The 20693-nt window shown below is 38.3% G+C and overlaps 1 protein-coding gene across 7 annotated transcripts in view; it reads left to right on the forward strand.

Moving 5' to 3' along the window:
• Positions 1-20693, forward strand: part of ints8 (integrator complex subunit 8) — a 65294-nt gene that overhangs the window by 8897 nt on the left and 35704 nt on the right. For 3 of the 7 annotated variants that reach the window (XR_007956898.1, XM_052023209.1, XM_052023211.1), the window contains exons 2-10: positions 1354-1501; positions 4308-4485; positions 4660-4800; positions 5221-5292; positions 9697-9748; positions 13925-14107; positions 15642-15749; positions 16132-16287; positions 19812-19912. Coding sequence is in view for 6 of the 7 variants with exons in the window: in XM_052023209.1 (XP_051879169.1) it covers positions 1372-1501; positions 4308-4485; positions 4660-4800; positions 5221-5292; positions 9697-9748; positions 13925-14107; positions 15642-15749; positions 16132-16287; positions 19812-19912 (1121 nt within the window). In the remaining variant the exon portion in view is untranslated. Of the gene's footprint in view, positions 1-1353; positions 1502-4278; positions 4486-4659; positions 4801-5220; positions 5293-9696; positions 9749-13924; positions 14108-15641; positions 15750-16131; positions 16288-19811; positions 19913-20693 lie in introns of those variants that run through there. The other 4 variants (XM_052023210.1, XM_052023212.1, XM_052023213.1 and 1 more) reach the window with 3 other exon arrangements.

A 20693-nucleotide genomic window follows, 5' to 3' on the forward strand; every position in this document is an offset into this window, starting at 1 on the left:
GAAATGACAAAAATCATTCAAAAATTCCTGGGTCATCCGTATTTGGAGCATAAATATTAGCCAATACCATTGGTCTATTATTTATTTTCCCTGATATTATAACGAAACGGCCATTAGTATCAGTTATGACCTTATGTTGATCAAATGAAATGGTCCTATCTATAAAAATTGAAACCCCTCTAGGTTTAGCTTGAAAAGAAGAATGAAATTGGAGCCCATTCCATTGATTAAAAAAAACGTGAAATATCACAATTACGAATATGAGTTTCTTGTAAAAAGATAATAGAGGCTTTAAGTTTTTTAATATAGGCAAAAATCTTTTTTCGCTTTAAAGGATAATTTAAGGCTTTCACATTAGAACTAAGTAAATTAATAACGATCCATTATAATATTATTTGAATGTAGGTAAAAAAAAGAACGATGAGCAAACCATTGAAAAAAAACAGTAAAAAGTACTACAGTAGAGTTACAAATAAAGTAACTAGGCAGCAGATTTGGCTGACAGGTCACCTCATTTTTAGCAGATTTTTGTTCGTGAAGTCCCTTCTCTGTGACATTTTCCTTTGTTTAAGGTGCTAAGTAAATGCAAATTATTTCATTAATTGGTCTCCAGCAAGTGGACTAATGTCATCCATTGACCTTTCAAATGAGACCAGGAGTTAGATCAGTTTATGGTGATCATTGGGCACAATGGTTGAATAACATGGTCAGCATTTCTGTTTGGAAGCTTCTCTGGCAATTTTGGCACTTGACTCCCCACCCCTAAAAGGTCCGTGTTCACTCTGTCCTCATCATTCATTGTGACCCCAAGCAGACTCATCACTTGGCTAATTCAGCAAAGTACAACTTTTCTTGATTTTTGATTTTTAATAACATAAAAATTGTTGAAAGAACAGAAAATAAACCTGTTGGTGTTGTGCTGAATGGTAACCAGGAGATAGAGTCAAATAGCATAGAAGCAGGCACTTCGGCCCAGTAAGTTCATGCCGACTATCAAGCAGCCATTTACATTCATCCTACGCTAATCCCTTTTTATTCTCCCACGCTGATAGCTTGTATCCAGAGTCCTCTCCAAAGGCAGTGTGCTCCCAGTTTATCAGTGCAGTACTCTGGATACAAGCTGCCAACACTGGGGAAAGACCAGACAGCATTTGGGCAGTTGGGAGTCGTAACTCTAAAGGCAATGAGCATGTTTCAGTTTTTGTTCAGTGCCTCAGTGCAGCTTCATTTGAAGTGGAGTCCGGATGCTATTTATGTCCCGATTTATTGTTTCAGAAAAGAAGGTCTTTTTATGAGGGTGGGGAGGGGGAGAAGAGACACATTTTACCTTAGTTTAATTTCCTTTATTTTCAGGGCTAACACAAGGGAAGAATGAGTGCAGAAGCAGCTGATCGGGAGGCAGTAACCTCCAGCCGACCCTGCACACCGCCCCAAACTATCTGGTTTGAGTTTTTGTTGGATGAAGGATTGCTTGAAAAACACTTGCAAAAGTCTTATCCAGGTATGTTCAGGCATCCTGCCTCAGAAAGGTTATGCAAGGCACTTTACAACTGGTCCAAGTGCTCCTGTGAATATTCTATCGTTGTTGTGCAATTTCTGGGGTCATGCCATTCGTAAATCCATGCCTGTCATTGTGCCCTTTCTGTATCAGAAATGGAAAGAAAAATATCAGAGCTACTTAGCAATAATGAAGTACAAGAAAGAAAACTTTCAAAATGCTATACCACATATTAAATATTTTAATAGTGTTTTTTGGAAAAATATCGCACAAGCTATTAGAAATTTAGCAGTAAATGTATCATCTATATGGACAGCAAGAAGCATTGTTTAAAATTTGAAAATGTTGTGTTGGTTCTTTGATTATAAGAATATGCCTTTCATCTTGCTTTGTGTGTGAAAATGAGATGAGAAACTTCAGAGGCCTTTGTGCTCTGCTTCTTGAATGAGATATGTTACCCCCATGTTGTTAGTTAGTCCCTAATCCCTGGTTTAATAAAATTCAGTTCAGAAAACAGTCAAAGATGTAAGACATTCCCATTCATGAACTGGTATCTTTTTATAAGAGTTCCATCTTTTTTGGCCTGTAGTCACACAAGGCAGTTTTATCCAATCTCTCTTTATGTTAACTGTTCCAAGCTGTGTTCCCACTAAGACTACTTATTGATCTCTGTGGCCAACACTATATTGGAAAAGTAAACACAGTCGGGATTCGTGGACCTAATCCAGTGCTTTTGTTGAATTTTGTATGCATATATGTCTGCTTAATCAAAATCTTAGACTTGAATATTTAAATTATACATTGTCTATACTTGCAACAGCATCTGGAATCACACATGGGTGAGAGTCTTTGGACCAATATATTGTGGGGTTGTTGCTGGCATCTGCTTCAAGACACTCAGAAGGGGAAGAGATAAAGGACTGAGAGATTCCAGCTCCAACTAGCAGTGTATTTATGTTGTCTAAGCTTCTGCTTGTACTTCATTTACCCTACAGCACTTTTGATTATAATTACCTAGTGCTATTGGGAACCAGGATTTCCAAGGTTGATCTGAAAAGTCTAGGGCTTTTTTGGTATCTTAATGACAACATAAAGATTAATATAAAAGAGTGTGAATAACACTGGATCAAGTGTCTTAATCTGTTCATAAAATGAGCAGCACAATTTTTCTCTCGATGAGCTGTGAGGGTATTCGGTGCGGGGCTGGTTTAGAGAGTTATAGTAAATAGGCTGGTGACGAAGAAGCAAAATATTTAATTTTTTGTCTGTTCTTTTGCATTGGAATCCACATTGAACCATAAAATGTAAATTATGCAGTGTTCAAACTCTAATAAGCATGTTTAAAATAAATCAGAACAAGAACTTGCACTGGCATGAATTTTTTTTAATGTAACAAGTCAAATGTTGCTTCATAGATGCATCATTAGACAAAACTAAATTCAGAAAGAAGAGAAGATATTAGGTGGTATGCTCAAACACTTAATCAAAGAGGTGACTTCTAAAGGACCTTTATAGCATGATAGGAAAATGGGCAAATGGAGGAATTCCGGAGGGTAAGACTGAAGGAAGGGTGGTTTGGTTCTATAAACAGGCCTTTTTTTTGAGGAACAGGAGTCACACTGTGGTTATTCTGTGTGGGAAGACAGATATTTAAGTATGTTTACAAAGTCACAGTATATTTTTAAAAAATGCGTTTGATCTCAATATGTACAGATGGCTGTGATTAGTGAAATTCCAGATATTTTTAACTGGGCTGGTGTTAATGCTGCTTGTCTTTGTAAGAGTATGGTAGTGGTAGGCTGGTTAACTTATCAAAGTAGTACAGAGCCCTGGACTAACATTTTGGAGAGAGCTGAGTTCAGATTCCACCATGGCTGTGGAATTTGAATTCTGCTAATACAGTAAATCTCCAATAATCTGGCATGTTTAGGACTTTGTTGGCACTGGATTAGGAAATTTTCCCGTCTATTGAATGTTATTAATACCCCAATGCATTTTTAATTCACTTTGTTTTTAATATGTTATGCAGTATTATAATAAATTCCCTAGTGAACCTAGTAAGTTTAAAGGGAGCACAGGAAATGGGGCAGGGGTCAGTTTAATGAGAGCGCGGGATCCAGAGTCCTGGAGAGTCAAAAGGGAGTGCAGGAACCAGGGCCTCAATGAGTCGGAGAGAAGCTCGGAAGCTGCCGTGGTGAGCCAGATGCCGAACCATCAGTATTTCCTAATGGTCAGATAGCAGATTATCAGTGTTTTACTGTCATCTGAAATTTAAAAAGGGATGAATCATTAATAATGATGACTGCAAGAATTATCCAATTGTTATAATAATTTCTCTGGTTCACCAATATCCCTCAAGGGGAGGAGATCTGCCATCATTATCAGTCTGTCCTTTATATGATTCCAGGCCCAACGATATGGTTGACAATCTGAAAACCTGCAGATTCCAAAAATCTAAAATAAATAAAAGATAATGCTGGAAGCAGGCAGCATCTGAGAAAAGAGAGGTCAAAGACCCTTCATCAGAACTGAAGTGGCCTCGCAAGGCTCTCAGTTCAAGGGCAGTTAGGGATGGGCAGTAAATACGGGCTTTGCCATCGATGCCCAGATCCTAAAAACAAATAAATAAAACATGAAGTGCTTGTGAAATTCCTTCCATTAACTTTGGGTCAAAGTGTGCAATTGTAGTTGGATGACCTTAAACATGCAGAAATTTTCTGATGAGCAAAGTCCATTCTGTGTAAGAAGTTACTGTATGGCAATTGTTGTATTTTTTTAAGCCATAGAAACCACTATTGTTTTGTTGAAGCAGATCCATCACCAATTCAGCTGATAAACCAGTTTTTGGAGCAGGCCTCCAAACCGTCTGTAAATGAGCAGAACCAGGTCCAGCCACCAACTGACAATAAGAGGAACCGCACATTAAAGCTCCTTGCTCTCAAGGTCGCTGCACACTTGAAATGGGATTTAGAGTTGTTAGAGAAAAGGTAATTTTAAAAATTCTGTGCACTGAGGCCTTTTGTTTAAATAGCAAAAATACTTATGAACTAAGTCTATCTCAAAAAGCATTTTTAAAAATACCTTAAAAAGGTAACCCTTTAATCATTCCATTTCTTTTACTCCTGGTGTTATTTTTTAGTTGTACAATTGTCTTTCCCTAGCTTGACAGTGCCAGTGCTGAATATGCTTCTGAATGAGCTGCTTTGTATCAGCAAGGTTCCTCCAGGTGTCAAGCACGTCGATCTAGACTTGTGCAGCCTGCCTCCAACCACCACCATGGCTATTCTGGTGTATAATAGATGGTAAGAACAGATATCCTTAACGGTAACTTTTATGCTGTTACATATTTCCATTCTAAACTGGGAAGTCTTTTTGTGTCATCAGGTTGTCAGGCTGTAGTACAGTTTGCAATTGTAAAAATAATGAAGTGGAGCAAATTGTCAATGGACGATATTCTCTGGTACAAGGTATTACTTGCACATTTTGTGACAAGTGAAGCTATACCGTTTAATTCATGAACCACAAAAAGATGCAAACTTTTGAGGAAAGTAGTACACAAATATTTAAAGGTTGTTCAGTCTGTTTTGGCCCAAGATTTACTTGTGTTGATGAATTCCATTTGTCTTCTGTTAGCTGCAAGAATAATTACGTATTTGTGTGTTTTAATGAAAGTGAATAATTTTCTGAATATTTTGTTCTAAAGAATCGTTTTCTTTGAACAGGGCAGTTAGAACAACTGTTCAGAGCAGCTTTCCAGTGAAACCATTAAAACCTGGTCCTCCGCAGTTAAACCTGTGAGTTCAGTTCTCCTTATTCTTCCATCACATTACCTCATACAAAGCCGTTGGTCTGAGATTGAAATGGCCAGTTGACCAAGGGTCTATGCTCTTTGAAGGATTGTCTCAGCTTACCACATTTGTAAAGAGATGGGGCTTCCTGGTTCCACAATGAAATGGCTCAGCACTACTTTTAAGATTGTTGTACCCTTATCTCTTTTGTAATCTGCTTCCTGGAGGGGACCCCTAAATCCATTGCAAACGAGCAGACCCAAGTGCACTCATTGATGGCACAGTTCTGCTCCTTACTATCCAGACTAATTCTGACTGGCACCAAGCCAGGGAAAGCCTGAGAGGAAAGACCTTCTGTCAAGATGTACCTTTTCCTTTTTTTTCTTTTCTCACCCTTCCCTACACCATCCCCATTGTTGCAGTTTTTCAGCCAGCAAGTCTCCCATTCAATCTTCCTGTTTTGTCATATAATTAATCCACAATCCTATACCCTGATCCTATGCTCAAAATTTGTCTAACAGCTTCATTTAACAACTTATCAGTTGTCCTCCCAAAATTAGATTTATTAAACTCCTTCTTTCTCAGTTGTTTAACTCAAGGTTACACCCTTAAGAAAAACTGTAAGTATGAAAAACATACCATCCCCTTAATAAACTGTGATACTCCTTGGTCATACAATGATTTTCAAAATGCCCCATACCATCTCCATAATTATAAATTCCAGCATAATCCCCGCTCCTGATTTCAAGCTACATGGAACTTAATTCCACATTCATACTTCTCACAACATAGAAGGTGGCCATGTCTTTTCATGAGCAGCACAGTTACACTTATCACACTGCAATCCAAAGGAAGATCAAAATCAATCTGTCCACAATCTCTGCAGCTACCTCTTTCAATATCATCATGAGTCGGCCACCATATCCAAGGAGTTTTGCCCAGGGGTTTTGTGTCGTGTTAACTTCTCCAGCACTTTTTCTTCATTAATCCAAACTACTTTGAGTTCACTGTCTTATTAGATCCTTAGTTCCCAAAAAGTATTGGCATATTCTCTGTCTTCAGTTCTGTGTAGGCACAAAATATTTGTTTCATTTTTGTCAATTTCTTGCTCGTGCTAATTTCTCCTGCCTCTGTGTGTGAGGAATGCATGATCATGTATTCCATTTGGCACGTTGGCTCTGTGCCAACTCCTTGCAGTGCAATCCCACCGGTCCCAATTCCCCTCTACTCCTGCACTTTACTCTTTCTCAAATGCCCCTCATCTCCCCCTTTTTATTCTTTTACCACTTACCTACACTAAGGGGTAGTTTACTGTGGCTCATCAACCTACCAGCATTTTTGTTGGTGTATGGGAAGAGACCAATTGGTGGAAGTACAGGCAGTCGTGGGGAGAATGTGCAAACTTCCCAAGGAGCTACTTGAGGTCAGGTCCCTGGAGCTGTTTATTTTGTGTATTTTTTAGACATGTTTTTAAAAGCCCTTACAAATTGTTTATTGTATTTATATTTTTCTTATTTCTTCCTTTTTATCACATCTTTGGTCTTTTCTGATTTTTGTAAACTCTGCTAATCAAGCTTATTAATCATTTTGGCAAGTATTACGATAGTTCTCACCGTGGATTCTTGTTGATAAAATTACAAATTAATCATTCTGATTACACACTACTAGATCTAGCAAAGCCTGCATTCTGGTTGGATCCTCCACAAATTATTTTTCAAAGCTGTCTCAAAGGCGTTCTATAAATTCTTCCTCCAAGCCATTTTTGCCAAGTCTATGAAGGTTCAGGTTCTCCAGAATAATTGCTTTACCCATGTTACACAACTTTTCCATTTTGCCAGCTTGTACTTTGCATGATGCCAAACACGATGCCAAGATAGACACATGAATATGCAGTGAATGGAGGTATATGGATCACCTACAGGCAGAAGAGATTTAGTTTAATTCGGCACCTTGTTTGACACAGACATTGTGGGCTGAAGGGCCTGTTCCTCTGTTCCTATGCTGTACTTTTCTGTGATATCAGAGTCCCTTTTGAGGGCTGATAAACTATCGCCACCATTATTTTCTTGAAACCATGGAATAATGGCAGGACAGAAAAAAGCTGTTCTGCCCTTGTGGTCAGTACCAGTTCCAGCCCTCACCTTTCATAGCCCTGCAGTATATTTTCCTGATCCAATTTAAGTAAGGTATTCTAACCCCTCACATGAACCAAGTTTTCTTCATTTGCCTTGGGTTTTTTTGCCTATTAAATCTGTGTCCTCTTGTTTTTGACCCTTCTACCATAAATGTTTTCCCTCCGTCCTTTTTGTTGGACTGCTTATTAAAGCTCCTACATGAGATCTCTCAGGAGGACAATGTCAGTTTTTGCAGCTTTTTCCTGAAACAATAGTCTCTTGTCTCTGGAACTGTTCGAGTAAGTCCTATTTGTGGCCTCTCCAAAGCATAGATCCACTTATCTTTGTGCTATTTATTCAATTATCTTGTTATACCTCACTTGCATAAATATTATCTTCTAATGTGACTATTTCTGTCTGATTCATCAGTAAAGTCTTGTTACCATTGCAAGCCTGCACTTCAGTGCCAAGTTGAGGAGCCATTAGTTAAAAAGTATAAACATGCTAGATTTGCACACAACAAGTCCCAATTTACTTATTTTATCCAGTTTGCTACTGTATGGGGACTTATTTTTCCCACATAGATGTAGATTTACTCTTGCCAGAACCCTTTTGTTTTACTTGGTAGTTTAAAGTCCTGTCCTGTCTACCACTCCTGCTTAATTTAAGTGGAGTCTATCCAAATGACCAGTGTGTTCTCTGTTCCCATTATGCTGGGGCTAAGGTTCATGAATTAAAGTACTCGGTCTCACACACTGGTCTTTCAGCCAAAGATATTCCCACAGCAGAGAGAACATGGGTTAGATGCAGATAAAAAGGTAATCTACACCAACACAGCAAACACTCCTAAAACAATTTCCTATTATTAAGTTATCTTAGCAGATAATGCATCATTTTTCTTTGTTTGTCTATGAATGAACATGATCTAGGCCTCTGACTGTTCTGCTGTCCGGGGAGATGAGAACTTGGAACTGAAATCACTCCCTTCTATAGAGCATTTGGTCTGTGCCCAACAGTATGCCAGAAGCTGAAGCCAGAACTATATTATAGGAAAATTAATTGTACCATGCTTTGTAGCTTTGTAAGATCCCTGCAGATTGGTTGTCTTCTTTTAGGGGTTTGTTAGCCTACTTACAAACTGACTAGTTTTTGACCTCCAAGTATTTAGTGTTGAGTGTTTTCCTGATCACAGTTGGGGTTGTTGGCGAAGGAAAAGGGTGTGGGGAGATTTTCTGCTCTGAGCACAATGATTGGTAGGAACTTGTCCCCAAAACTTAGCTTTGGGTTTTCTTTTAATGGGTTTCTGCTGAAGCATAATTGCCAGATGTAAAATTTGCAGTGGACAAATATATTTGGACAGCATTTTAAAATAGATTTTTTTATTTCTTTGCTCTAAAAGTTATTCCTCAATCTATTTTAGATTTCTAACTTGATGCAGTTTGCCCATTAATACAGAAAATGGATTTATAAGAAAAAATATAAGCATTTTACTCGGTATTTAGTCTACCATATGTGACTAACCAGTTTGTTCCATAACTCAGAATTACTGTCTCAACGAGAAAACTGACCTTCTGGTCTTTTAAACTAACACTCAAGTTCACATAAGAAATCTCAACATGCTGCGCATAATCTTTGTTTTTAATTCCGCAATCACTTACACTAGTTTTGCCAATTTCCAACATTGCACTGAAGAAAGTAATGCAGCTAAACAGCAACTGCAGGCCACAATATCACTATAAAATAGATACAAGTCAAGTGTAAAATAGAACAGTTATAAAGTTTGTTCCACTTTGTCTTAACAGCATGGCTTTGCCTTCAATCCTCAAAGAAGATTTATGTACTGTAAATATCCCCATTTCAGCCGTCCTCATGGATTATCATCAAATCACAGATTAAAAGTTGATCTTACCAACTAGAAATTGGTTCAATTGGTTTCTTGGTCAGAAAGATTGGATGCTTCTACCAGTCTGGCTGGATTTAAACCTTGATCAGATTCTAATTCACTTGATCACTTAGTGTAAAATATATACCTAAACACTATTTGACAGCTTTAAGGTAATGATGTTGCAGTTTCTTTTGCAGTTGTTTATTAGACTTGGAACAAGTAATCAAGCCAAGCATTGCATTGCGTTAATACAAACTTTTTTTTAAGTGGCATCTTTTAAGACATCTTGAGACTATTGGTACTACGATTTGGTAATGCACATTCATTCCTGAATTGGCCTTGTTCCTGATTGCTTTGTCTGATGATATTTGATGTTGTATTCAGTGACTTGTGTCCTGCTTTTGTGCATAGAATGAGTCAGATGCAGCAAGAAAAAGAATTGACAGATAACATTTTAAAAGTGGTAAGTTTCTTTCTTTGTACGTTGCTAAAGTTACAGTTGAGTCAATATTAACATTTTCTTAAAGCATGTATACTTATTAGAGACAGTTCTTCAATTGAAGAACTATGTTTTGATGAAGAAAATTTAGATTTGTGTTGTAAAGTTAAAGTAACAGCTTTTCTGTGTTTTAAATTTTTTTTAATGAGCAGAAAAGATGGAGATTCTAGTTCTCCTTCCTTCTAGCCATTGCCTTAGAGGCCAGGAGTAAAAATCAGGACATTTAAACTTGTGCTTAGCCAAGCTCTGTGCTTTTGCCAATATAATAATTCAAACATTGTATCACTAAGTGTGGTGTGAATGAAAGTAAGTGGTTAGAGTCACAGAGCAATACAGCAAGGATATAGGCCCTTTGGCCCAACCAGTCCATGCTGACCACGGTGCCCAACCACCCAGTCCCAATTTCCTGCGTTCAGCCCATATCCCTCCAAACCCCGCCCCTCCATGTACCTATCCAAGTGTTTCTTAAATGATACTGTTGTACCTGCCTCAACCATTTCCTCTGGCAGTTCGTTCCATATACTCACCATCCTCTGCATGCAAAACTTGCCCCTCAAGTCCCTTTTAAATCTTTCCCCTCTCACCCTAAACCTATGCCCCCTAGTCTTGGACTCCCCTATCCTGGGGAAAAGACTGTTACCATCCACCTTATCTATGCCTCCAAGGTTGCAGGATGTACCAAGATATTTCTATGATGTGGTTTTGATTGGCTGGACTGCCCAGCAAGTGATCTAATCCACAATCCACGAACATTTATACCAGATTGTTCAAGCTGAAACTAATATTTGAAATCAAAATTTAAAATAGTTTACAAGAATTATAATTAAATTGAAATGAAAGAGTCATAGAGTCACACAGCATGGAACAGGCCATTCAGCCCACCAGGTCCATGATGAGTAATGGGCACCCATCTCTACCAATTCCATCTTCTTCTCCTTTTTCTACAGCCAACCTTCACCTTATGATTTAATGTCTCCTATCGAAACTTGGTGCACTTCACCCAACTCAATCTCTAGAACCCAATTATCTGGATTATCTGGGACATGGTTCAGAAAGTCTTCACCCGAAAGAATATAATAACAATAGCATGAAGTTGACAGAAGAATGTGATCTTGGTAAAGAACAGTAGCTAACAGTCAAACTGCCTGCACAGCTTTAAAGAACCAATACGTGAACTTGTACTAAATTTAACACCCAAGATTAGGATATTTGTAATGGTTTGGCAAAGCAGTTTTCCTATAAAAGCAAAGATTCCAGGGCATGACTCCATTATTTTGGTTATCTGCTTTAAGTTTTTGAGTAACTAAAACTGGATATTCTCATGCTCATGAAGTTGAACTGTGCTGGTGAGTGGTACACTATCATGCTTGATTTGAGCACTGTGTGAATAATCTTGATAGCCAGTGTGTTTCCTAGAGATCAGCCGAATTTCATTTACTGAAGCCAAAGGTGTTAGAAATTGTATACACATGTAGAATTTATTTTGATAAATCTATTGTGTGGCTAGATATAATTGTCAGGAGAGCATCTTTTCTGGAAGATTTCTGGTCAAAGATGCATTTGGAGTGCAGGTGAATAAGGAATGGTTAATTGGCATTACACAAGGTAGAGAAGCAGGAGAAGGACATTTGGCCTCGTGTACTTGCTCCATCATTTGATGAGATCATGACCACTCTTTCTGCACAACCCCTAGAACTCTTCATTCCTTTTTCTAAACATCCCTTGATCATTCCCTTAACACGGTCTGCCTCTGATAATCACAACCCTTCAGACTGCAGCGCCAGACTGGCAGATTTTCTAGACATTTGGATTTTACTCTCATTAATACTCCAATACACTTTTAATTCATGTTTTTTAAGATGTTACACTGTACACTAAATTTTCTCTAGTTGAGTTTAAAGAGGCCTGGAATCCGGAGAGGTGCGTTTAAAGGGGACATGGAAAACCAAACCCAGTGAGCTAGATGCTAGACCATTGGGATTTCCGAACAGTTAGATAGCCGATTACTGTATCTTATGAGCAGCCCCATTGATTCAATTCTTTGAAATCCACTTACAAAATTTGTCATTCTTTCTGTCCTTTAAAACTTAATTGAAATCCACCTATTCATTATAAGATTTCATTGAGATTATCTGTCAAAAGGTTTGAAACATTACTTTTTTCTGAATACTTAATGAAAGTTGTATATTGGAGTTACTGATGAGAGGCAGTCAGGAACTGGGTTTAGAGCCACACAGTAATCTTCTCCAAACACATCCTGCTGGGCATGGGGCAGGAATGGTCTCTTCACAGTACTAGCTTCCAAATTGCCAGCACCAGAAAATAATCCTGCAGTACTGCTGTGAAGAAATACTGGGGAAAGGAATATGATATCTAGTTACTTGAGGCAATGATAAATACCTAATAGCCATGATATCAAGTATAAGGGCTTTTGGAGTAGATTGCCATTTTCATGAAGAGCAATATTCTGTGTGCGGAATCTGAAGTTACTTTTTGTTTCCTGGTTTCCTAGCACAGCCGAGGTCCATCTATGTACTCTGGTTACGTTAGTTTTTTGTAAACTTAACAATGATGCCCTCAGTTGTCTATCAAAAAGCTCCCTGCCACTGGGTTCTTTTATATAAACATGTCAATTGTTCCTCACTTTTTAAATTTACAGTTGTAGTAATGTTTTAAGTTATAGATGCATTGATATATCAAAAGAATTATACAACAGCAAGGTCATCAGGAGTTATCGTTTCAGGAACCTGACCTTCCGTCGGAGCTGGGAAATGTTAGTAAAATGACATATTTTAGTTGCAGAGGGGAAGGAGGCAAGGGCAAAGGAACGTCTGATAGGGTGAATGCAAAGAGGTTGATGACATCCTATAAGAAATGGCCAGCTCGGATGCAAACTGGAAAGGCTGAAGTTGTTGAATTTAATATTGAATCCTGATCCTAGTCAGGAAATAAGAAGGTGCTCCTCAAGCTTACATTGGGCTTCATTGAAACAGTATAGGAGGCCAAAGGTAGAGATAACAATTTGGCACTGAGTTGGAGAATGAACATGATAGGCATTCACTTCCTCTCTGTACCTCCAGACAGATCAGCCGCAGTATGCAAGCCTTCACTCTCTATTCTCTGCACCAACACCATCTATCATTTGTTTGTGGATTAAAAGATGTTCTGCAATTTCTGCTTCTTTTAAATGCAATTATTATAATTGCAGTTTATATAAATTAATGAGTTTAAAATGGCCTTCAGCTTCCCAGTTCTCTTTGAATTCTGTTGACTGCCCTTTGCAAAGCAAGGAAGATAAAATGTACGCATGTATACAATCTCTTCCTTGCCCGCGGAACACTTCACTTGAGCCACTTTTATAATGTAGAAAATGGAGTAGATATTTTGTACACAGCAGGGTCCCACAAAGAGCAGTAAAATAAATGACCAGAGCAAATGCTTTGGATGTTATTTGAGGGATGAATATACTTTAATCTCTACCTGTGAGGACAGATAGAACCCTAACTGAACATTTAATCCAATTTTGCAGCAGTTCCTTAATGCTGAAGTGGGTATTTTAAATTGTATGCATGTAACTTGAAGGCACAATCAAGGTGAGGGTAGTATGACTAAGCGAAAATTTAAAATTTTGTGTACTAGTATTGCAAATTGAATACTGAAGGTGTTCTCTGGGTTATTAAGATGTATTTCATTTGAAGATTATACAGTTCATTAGCTTGATTTCCGAGATCCTCTGTCTTATGACACTTATTCTAAAACAAATTAAGTCAGCTTTCAAAATGGTTAATGATTATGGGAGTAAAGAGTTATGTGGATTACAAACTGAGGAACATTCATTTCTGCTGATACTACGAAAATCTCAGGGTAAGCATTTAAAATAACCAGTATTTAAGATGGCACCATTTAATTGATTTTAATCGAAGTTTTCTGGATCCAATGAAGAGTGTCAGTTTGCAAATAGTTAACTGCTTCTTCAATGAGATGCTTGGAGGCAGTTTTTATATTCTGTAGCCAATATGACTTATTTATAGTTAACCAAAAATGTCACCCTTATAATAATTTGTATTATCAGCAGCTTGCATTATGCTCACATTATTAAAAGCAGATGGATAATAATATCATTTTGGGTTATACCAATAGCTTAAGGAGCAGGCCGGAGACTCCATTCTGGTTTTGGAGAGAGCACTTCAGTTGACCGCAGACCTATATGTGCATACTATGGAGACACTGGACCAAATGGCTGAAGAATCTTGCCTAGCAAATGGAGATACCGAAAGCTCAACAGCTGGATTACGAATCAGTATGGATGAAATGCATTGCCAGGTTATTCTCTGCAAATATGTCACACATGCATTAACACTGGTTCAAATTTTTTTATTTATGATTGAGAGCTTTAGTTAATTAAATAGAATCAGTATAAAGATGTTAATCAAATTAGTTTGGGATTAAACATTCAGAATTAGCCACGATCATTCTATAACATAAACACTGAGAGTGTAAAGCAACTTGATATATTCAGCCTCTTAACTCTGGTTTCATTCTAATAAAACTTTTCTTCTGCCTTTTGTCATTTGCATTAGTATCCTTTTTATAACAATGAAAACAGAAGAATTTGCAAGTCTGATCTTACCCTGGTTCTATCTAGCTTTAATATGTCCTTTTTTTTTCTAATTCTATCCCTGTAGAAATGATCCGAGTACTTTGTTTGCATTTTATGGCCTATTAAGCTTCTCTACTTTTAGTGATTTATCTAATGATAAGCTCAGATCTCCCTATTCTAGTACCTCACTTCAACATTAATTTTCAAGGGGTTCTTGTCTGCTTGTTCTTCATACCAAACTGTACAACCTACAAGTGAACCCACCTGGTTCAGTAATATCTTTCATGGAAGGAAATCTCCCATCTTTACCTGGTCTGGCTCGTATATGACTCCAAACTCACCAGTGTTGTTGACTCTTGAGTAAACAGCAGTTAGGAATGAACAATAAATGCCAGCCTTGGCAGCAATGACCACATCTCATGAACAAATAAATAAAATCTCATACTTATCATCCTGGCTTCCTATCATCTGCACTGTAAGAGTTGAACACTTTCCACTTCAACTTTACAGTCACACACACTTGCATACTCCATAAACATCCAATTGAAATAAGTCTGAACCTTTCTTCTGTTTCTTTTGTAACCCTAAATTTTTTCATTTATTTTTCCATTTAAGTTTCCAGTGTAAATGGGTAACTTTGAACATCCATTGGAAATTTTTTCAAACATTTGTCTTGATGTTTAAAGTTTGCTTAAATAGAGAATTGACATTTTATAATGTGGGCTTTTAGTTTTCTAATTAAATAAGTACAGATAAACTAGCTGCAGCTGTCAAGTTGGATGTTGCAATCAATATGCTTTCTAACAAACAACTGCAAATGAGACTTTTGTGATTGTTATGAATCTTTTGCTCAAATTAGTACTTTACCTAATAGGACTTAAACTTTCCAAGGCTTCCAAGCATAGAAAGAATATGTATTTTGGAGATGTTGTGATCTGTTAATTGGTAAAAGTTTAGCTGTAATGGCTTTTTGGAAAAATAAAATGTGGTATATGTAGAATGGATTCTGTTTTCTAAATAAAATAAAAAATATCCATTCTGGTTTTTTTGTGATTCTAGGACTGTTTGAAATATTCATACTAATGTATTAGTTTATTATTGTCACTTGTACCGAGGTACGGTGAAAAACCTGTCTTGCATACCGTTTGTACAGATCAATTCATTACACTGTGCATTGGGGTAGTACAGAGTGCATTGGGGTAGTAAATTAAAAGTACAGAGTACGTTTACATTTTCCACCAATTCATTTGGTTGTAGGTTTGCTATGATCTGGGCACAGTATTCTTCAGTCAAGGCTCTTCGAATCCACCTGTCTATGAAAAAGCTAAGGAACACTTATTCAAAACCAGTGAACTGCTCTCAAAGGTACTTTACAAAAAAGAACTCAGTTTGTATTGCCAATAAATTATTTCTGTGTATGAGCAATGATGCTGAGAGTTGGCAGACTGTGGAAACCTAACTTCCCCTCTCATGATCAGCACTGAAAGACAAAATGCTTTCTGTTCCAGTGTTATGCTTGCACACCTTTGGTGTATGCTCTTCTTGTACCTCACTGAAATAAATCTGAACCATACTCCGATTTGGTAAAAAAGAATAAGGCAGCAAGGTACCTCGTGGGAAGATTTAAACACAGAAGGAAACTTTAAAGTTGAGCTAAATAAAGCAAAAGCTACCTGTGGAGTTTAATGTGTGTCATAAAGAGTAAAATTGTTTTATTTTATCTTATCATTCTTTTAAAACTGTACAGATTGGAGCTGAACCTGTTCATTGTCGAATTGACCAGAAAAGATTGGATGGTTACTGCCAGGCGTGTGCAGTGTTAACAGCCCCATCTGATGTAAATGAGCTACAGCTGACAACATATGGCCGGGTTCATCACTGTGTTAAATCCAGTAACTATCAGGTACAGTTGATGCTGCAAATAATATAACTTTATATTACTGCACTATGATCTTCATTTCATAAAAACACACCAAATCTTTAAACAAGTATGCTCCAGTTCATGATGCAAAGTTAGTGTATTCACATGCTTTAACACATCGTGTGCTCTCCTGTGCAGTTCAAACAATGAAACTAGCAGTTACTTGAACTAAGGAGAAATTATGGATTTGATGATATTTTGTAGGGAACCTGAAGGAAAATGAGTTTTTTAAACAAAGCTCATCAAGTTGATTTAAATTTAAAATGTAGAAAAGTTAATTGTAAAACAATGAAATTAAATGTACATCCAATTTACAAAAGATAAAACAAGTTGAGCAACTATCTGCATAATTTTCCATGGATCAGCAACCCTGATACCACCCTCCTTGACTTAGAACTAAGGGCTGAATACAAAGTGAATCTGCACCCTCTCCTCTGCTCATTGACTCCTCTGCTGCTGAACTTGATAGAAAATCCAGTGACGGCTCAGACAGTCAAATGCACTGGCGTTGGTCAGTGTGATTCTGGCCATTGCAAGGGAGATGTTAATGTTGAGAACTGCAACATTTCACAGTTTGAATCTCTGGTGTGTGAGAAGCAGGTTAGCAGGAAAACTTTGCTTTACCTTAACAAAATGCTCCAATTCCTCCGGAGATAAATACATTTACCACTTCATTTTCCTTACACTTTTCTACTTCTGTTAGCCAGAGGAAGTTGCCTGGAGCCAGAGGATGTGGGCGAGGTACTAAACAAGTACCTCACATCAGTGTTCTCCAAGTGGAAGGGCGTGGAGGATAGTAAGATCAGGGAGGGCTATACTGATGTTCTAGGGCATGTTGATATCAAGAAGGTGGTGGTGTTGGGGCTTTTGAAGAACATTAAGGTGGATAAGTCCTGAGGGCCTATTGGGATCTATCCCAGGTTATTATGAAAGGCAAGAGGGGAGATTACTGGGGCCTTGACAGCAATCTTTGTATCCTCTTTAGCCACAGGCAAGGTCCAGAGGGTTGGAGACTAGCCAATGCTGTTCCTCAGCTTAAGAAGGGCAACAGAGACAAACCAGGAAATTAAAGGCCGGTGAGCGGTAGGGAAATTATTGGGGAAGACTCTTAGGGATAGGATCTACTCACATCTGGAAAAGCATTGACTTATTAGGGACAGTCAGCATGGCTTTGTACGAGGGAGATAATGTCTTACAAGCTTGATTGAGTTTTTTGAGGAGGTGACGAAGATGGTTGATGTGCAGTGGATGTTGTATATGTGGACTTCAGTAAACATTCAACGAGGTCCCTCATGAAAGGCTGATCCAGAAATTTAAGCCACAAGGGATTCATGGAGACTTGATAGGTTGGATTCAAAATTGGATTGTCCATGGAAGACAGAGGGTAGTGGTGAAGGGTGTTAGTTCTAATTGGAGGTATGTGACCAGTGGTGTCCCACAAGCGTCAGGCTGGGACCTCTGTTGTTTGTGATGTATATGGATGAAAATGTAGGTGGATTGATTAGGAAGTTTGCAAGTGACATTAAAATTGGCAGAGTTGTGGACAGTGAGGAAAGTTGTCAAAGGATTCAGACCAGTTGGAAATGTGGGCAGAGAAATGGTGATGCCATTTAATTTGGACAAGTGTAAGTTGTTGCACTTTGGAAAGTCAAATGTAAGAGGAAAGTACACAGTAAATGGCAGGACCCTTAGGAGCATTGATGTACGGAGGAAACTTTGGGTGTAAATCCATCGATCCCTGAAAGTGGCAGCACAAGTAGATGGGCTGGTGAAGAAGGCGTGCTGCATACTTGCCTTCAGCAGCCAGTGTGTTGAGTATAAAGGTAGGGAAGTCCTGATACAGCTGTATAAATCCTGGGGTAGCTCTTAGGATTTGAGGTGGGGGTGGAAGGACCTATTTCCTTTGGCAGAGGGGTTCAGTAAAATGAATAGATTTAAGGTGAATAAAGAGTTGGAAGGGAGATGCGGGATGATTTATTTCATCCAGTGAAGGAGCTGAAACTTGCAGCCTGAAAGTATAATGTGCCATACAGGCCAGGAACTGGTCAGTAACTGGGCTGCACCACGTTAGCTGTTCTCTGGACAGGGAATGACTGTGGTTGGCTCTTTTCTCTGGGTAATGAATAGAAAAATTACCTCTTATCCATTCTGGCCACTATCCATTCACAACCCCCAGATCACCTTGCTTTCTCCCAAAGGTACAAAATTGATTTGTGGTGTGAGTACAATCGGGCTTAGCTATTTTTAAGCCTCTTTTAAAATATTAAAGTCAGCTATTGTTAGGGAACATTATTAAAGTGTAATGAAAGCAAACTGCTCTTGGCAGACCATACAAGTATTGACTGAGCACCAACTTCCATTAAGTGTAGCTGCCTCCACCTTTCAGTTTAATTTCTGGTGAGATGGTGTACTCATTAATAACTTGTGCCATGCAATGCCTCCAGTAGTACTACTGTCATCCTTTGTAACCTGGTCAACCTCAGAATTACATCAAAACCATAGAATAAATAATTCACTTTTTTTTCCTTAAACCATTTCTTCTACGTCTAGCTTGATCCTCGCTGTTCTAATCCCATGTAGAATGTACATATGCTTCCATGCAATATTGGATGCATCGGCAGACTACGAAATAGAACAATATGTAGATCATATATAGTGTTGTGCCACTCGATGATCAATTTTGAAGTGAACAGCCAAGTGTCTCCAATTCTGAAGTGCACAGTCTTACTGTGAATTACATAACTAGTTTATCCAACAATAAAATGGAAGTTGGGTCCAAAACATCCTGTGGTATGATAAATTAAAGCAGATGCTCCCATATTTTCTTCTTTAAAAATTTTACAAGTCATGTAACAAAAATAATTATGTCATAGAAGTCATTTGCTTGTATATAAAATGGACTAAAATAACTTCCAACAGTGTGTGTGTAATGACACAAATGAATGGGTCTAATTTTTCAAGGGGCAACATTGGAATTGAAGCAAAACTTGAATCAACAGATCATGATTTTTTTTTGTAATTAGAACTCATTTTCATTTATACACTTGAATTGATCTTTAATGTACTTTTGTTGCAAAATTAATTAATACAGATTAAGCAACGTCAAAAGAATTTTTTTGGAACATCCCCTTTTTGCTGGAAATCAGAAATAGAAACAGAAAATGCTGGAAAGGCTCTGTTTTGATGAAAGGTCATAGATGTGGAACAGTAACTTTGTTTCTCCATCCTGTCAAGGTGATGAAAAGGATATGGGGGTGTGCAGAATGTAGAGCTGAGATTAGTCAGATCAGCCATGAATTTTAGTGAATAATGGAGCAGACTGAAATGGTTGAGTAACCTACTCGTGCTCTGAACAGAGGTTTAGGTATCGTCTCTCTGGCTGCTGCTTTACCTTCTAAGTGTTTTGGGTTTTCTGAAGGGAGAATTTAATTTCCTTTTGTGCATTGTACAAATGACATCTATGGAATCAAGGTGCATACTGAATCATTCTTTTCCAATCTTTGCAGGGATTAATTGAGATTTTTCTCAATGACAACATTACCTTAAGTTTGTTGCCCCACTTCAGACAGTCTGTCCTAAGAGACCTTTCTCAAAAGGCTCAAAATGGGTAAGAATATTCATTTCACCTTTCGTAGATAATATGGGTGGGTATGTGATGGTTTGTGTGGACGTGGTAGGCTGAAGGGACTGTTTCTGTGCTGTATGACTCTATTTGGAAAAGCTATTGGTGTTGTGTGTTACAGCAGAAGTGGGTAGGGGTAAGGTAGGAGTCAACTTCGGTGCTTATCAATGTAAAAGCATTAGTACTAGGGAATAATACACAAAAAGCGCTGGAGGAACTCAGCAGGTCAGGCAGCATCTATGGAGGGAAATGGAAACAGTCAAAGTTTTGAGCTGAGACCCTTCTTCAGGAATGGAAAGGAAGAAGGCAAGGAAGATTCTTTCTCAATAACAGACCCAACCAGTTCCCCTCCACCACCACCCTACTCCAGTGGTGAGATCTATCCCAGACGTGGATTTTTACATCATCAGTAGACACGGGCGAGGTACCAGAAGACTGGAGGACAGCTAATGTTGTTGTTTTATTTAAGAAGGGCAGCAGGGGTAAGCCAGGTAGCACAGGACGGTGAGCCTCATGACAGTGGTGGGGAAATTATTGGAGAAGATTTTAAGGGACAGGATTTCTGTGCATTTGGAAAGCAGAGACTGATTAGGGGTAGTCAGCTTGTCTTTGTGAAGGAGAAATCCTGTCTCCCTAATTTGATTGAGTTTTGTGAGGAGGTGACAGAGGAGGTTGAAGGCAGGGTCTATATAGTAAGGTAATTGACAAGTCCCACATGGTAGGATGATCCAGAAGATTAGGGCACATGGGATTCAAGGGGAATTGC

The sequence above is a fragment of the Pristis pectinata genome, chromosome 9 (genome assembly GCF_009764475.1).
Source record: "Pristis pectinata isolate sPriPec2 chromosome 9, sPriPec2.1.pri, whole genome shotgun sequence".
NCBI classification, from domain to species: domain Eukaryota; kingdom Metazoa; phylum Chordata; class Chondrichthyes; order Rhinopristiformes; family Pristidae; genus Pristis; species Pristis pectinata.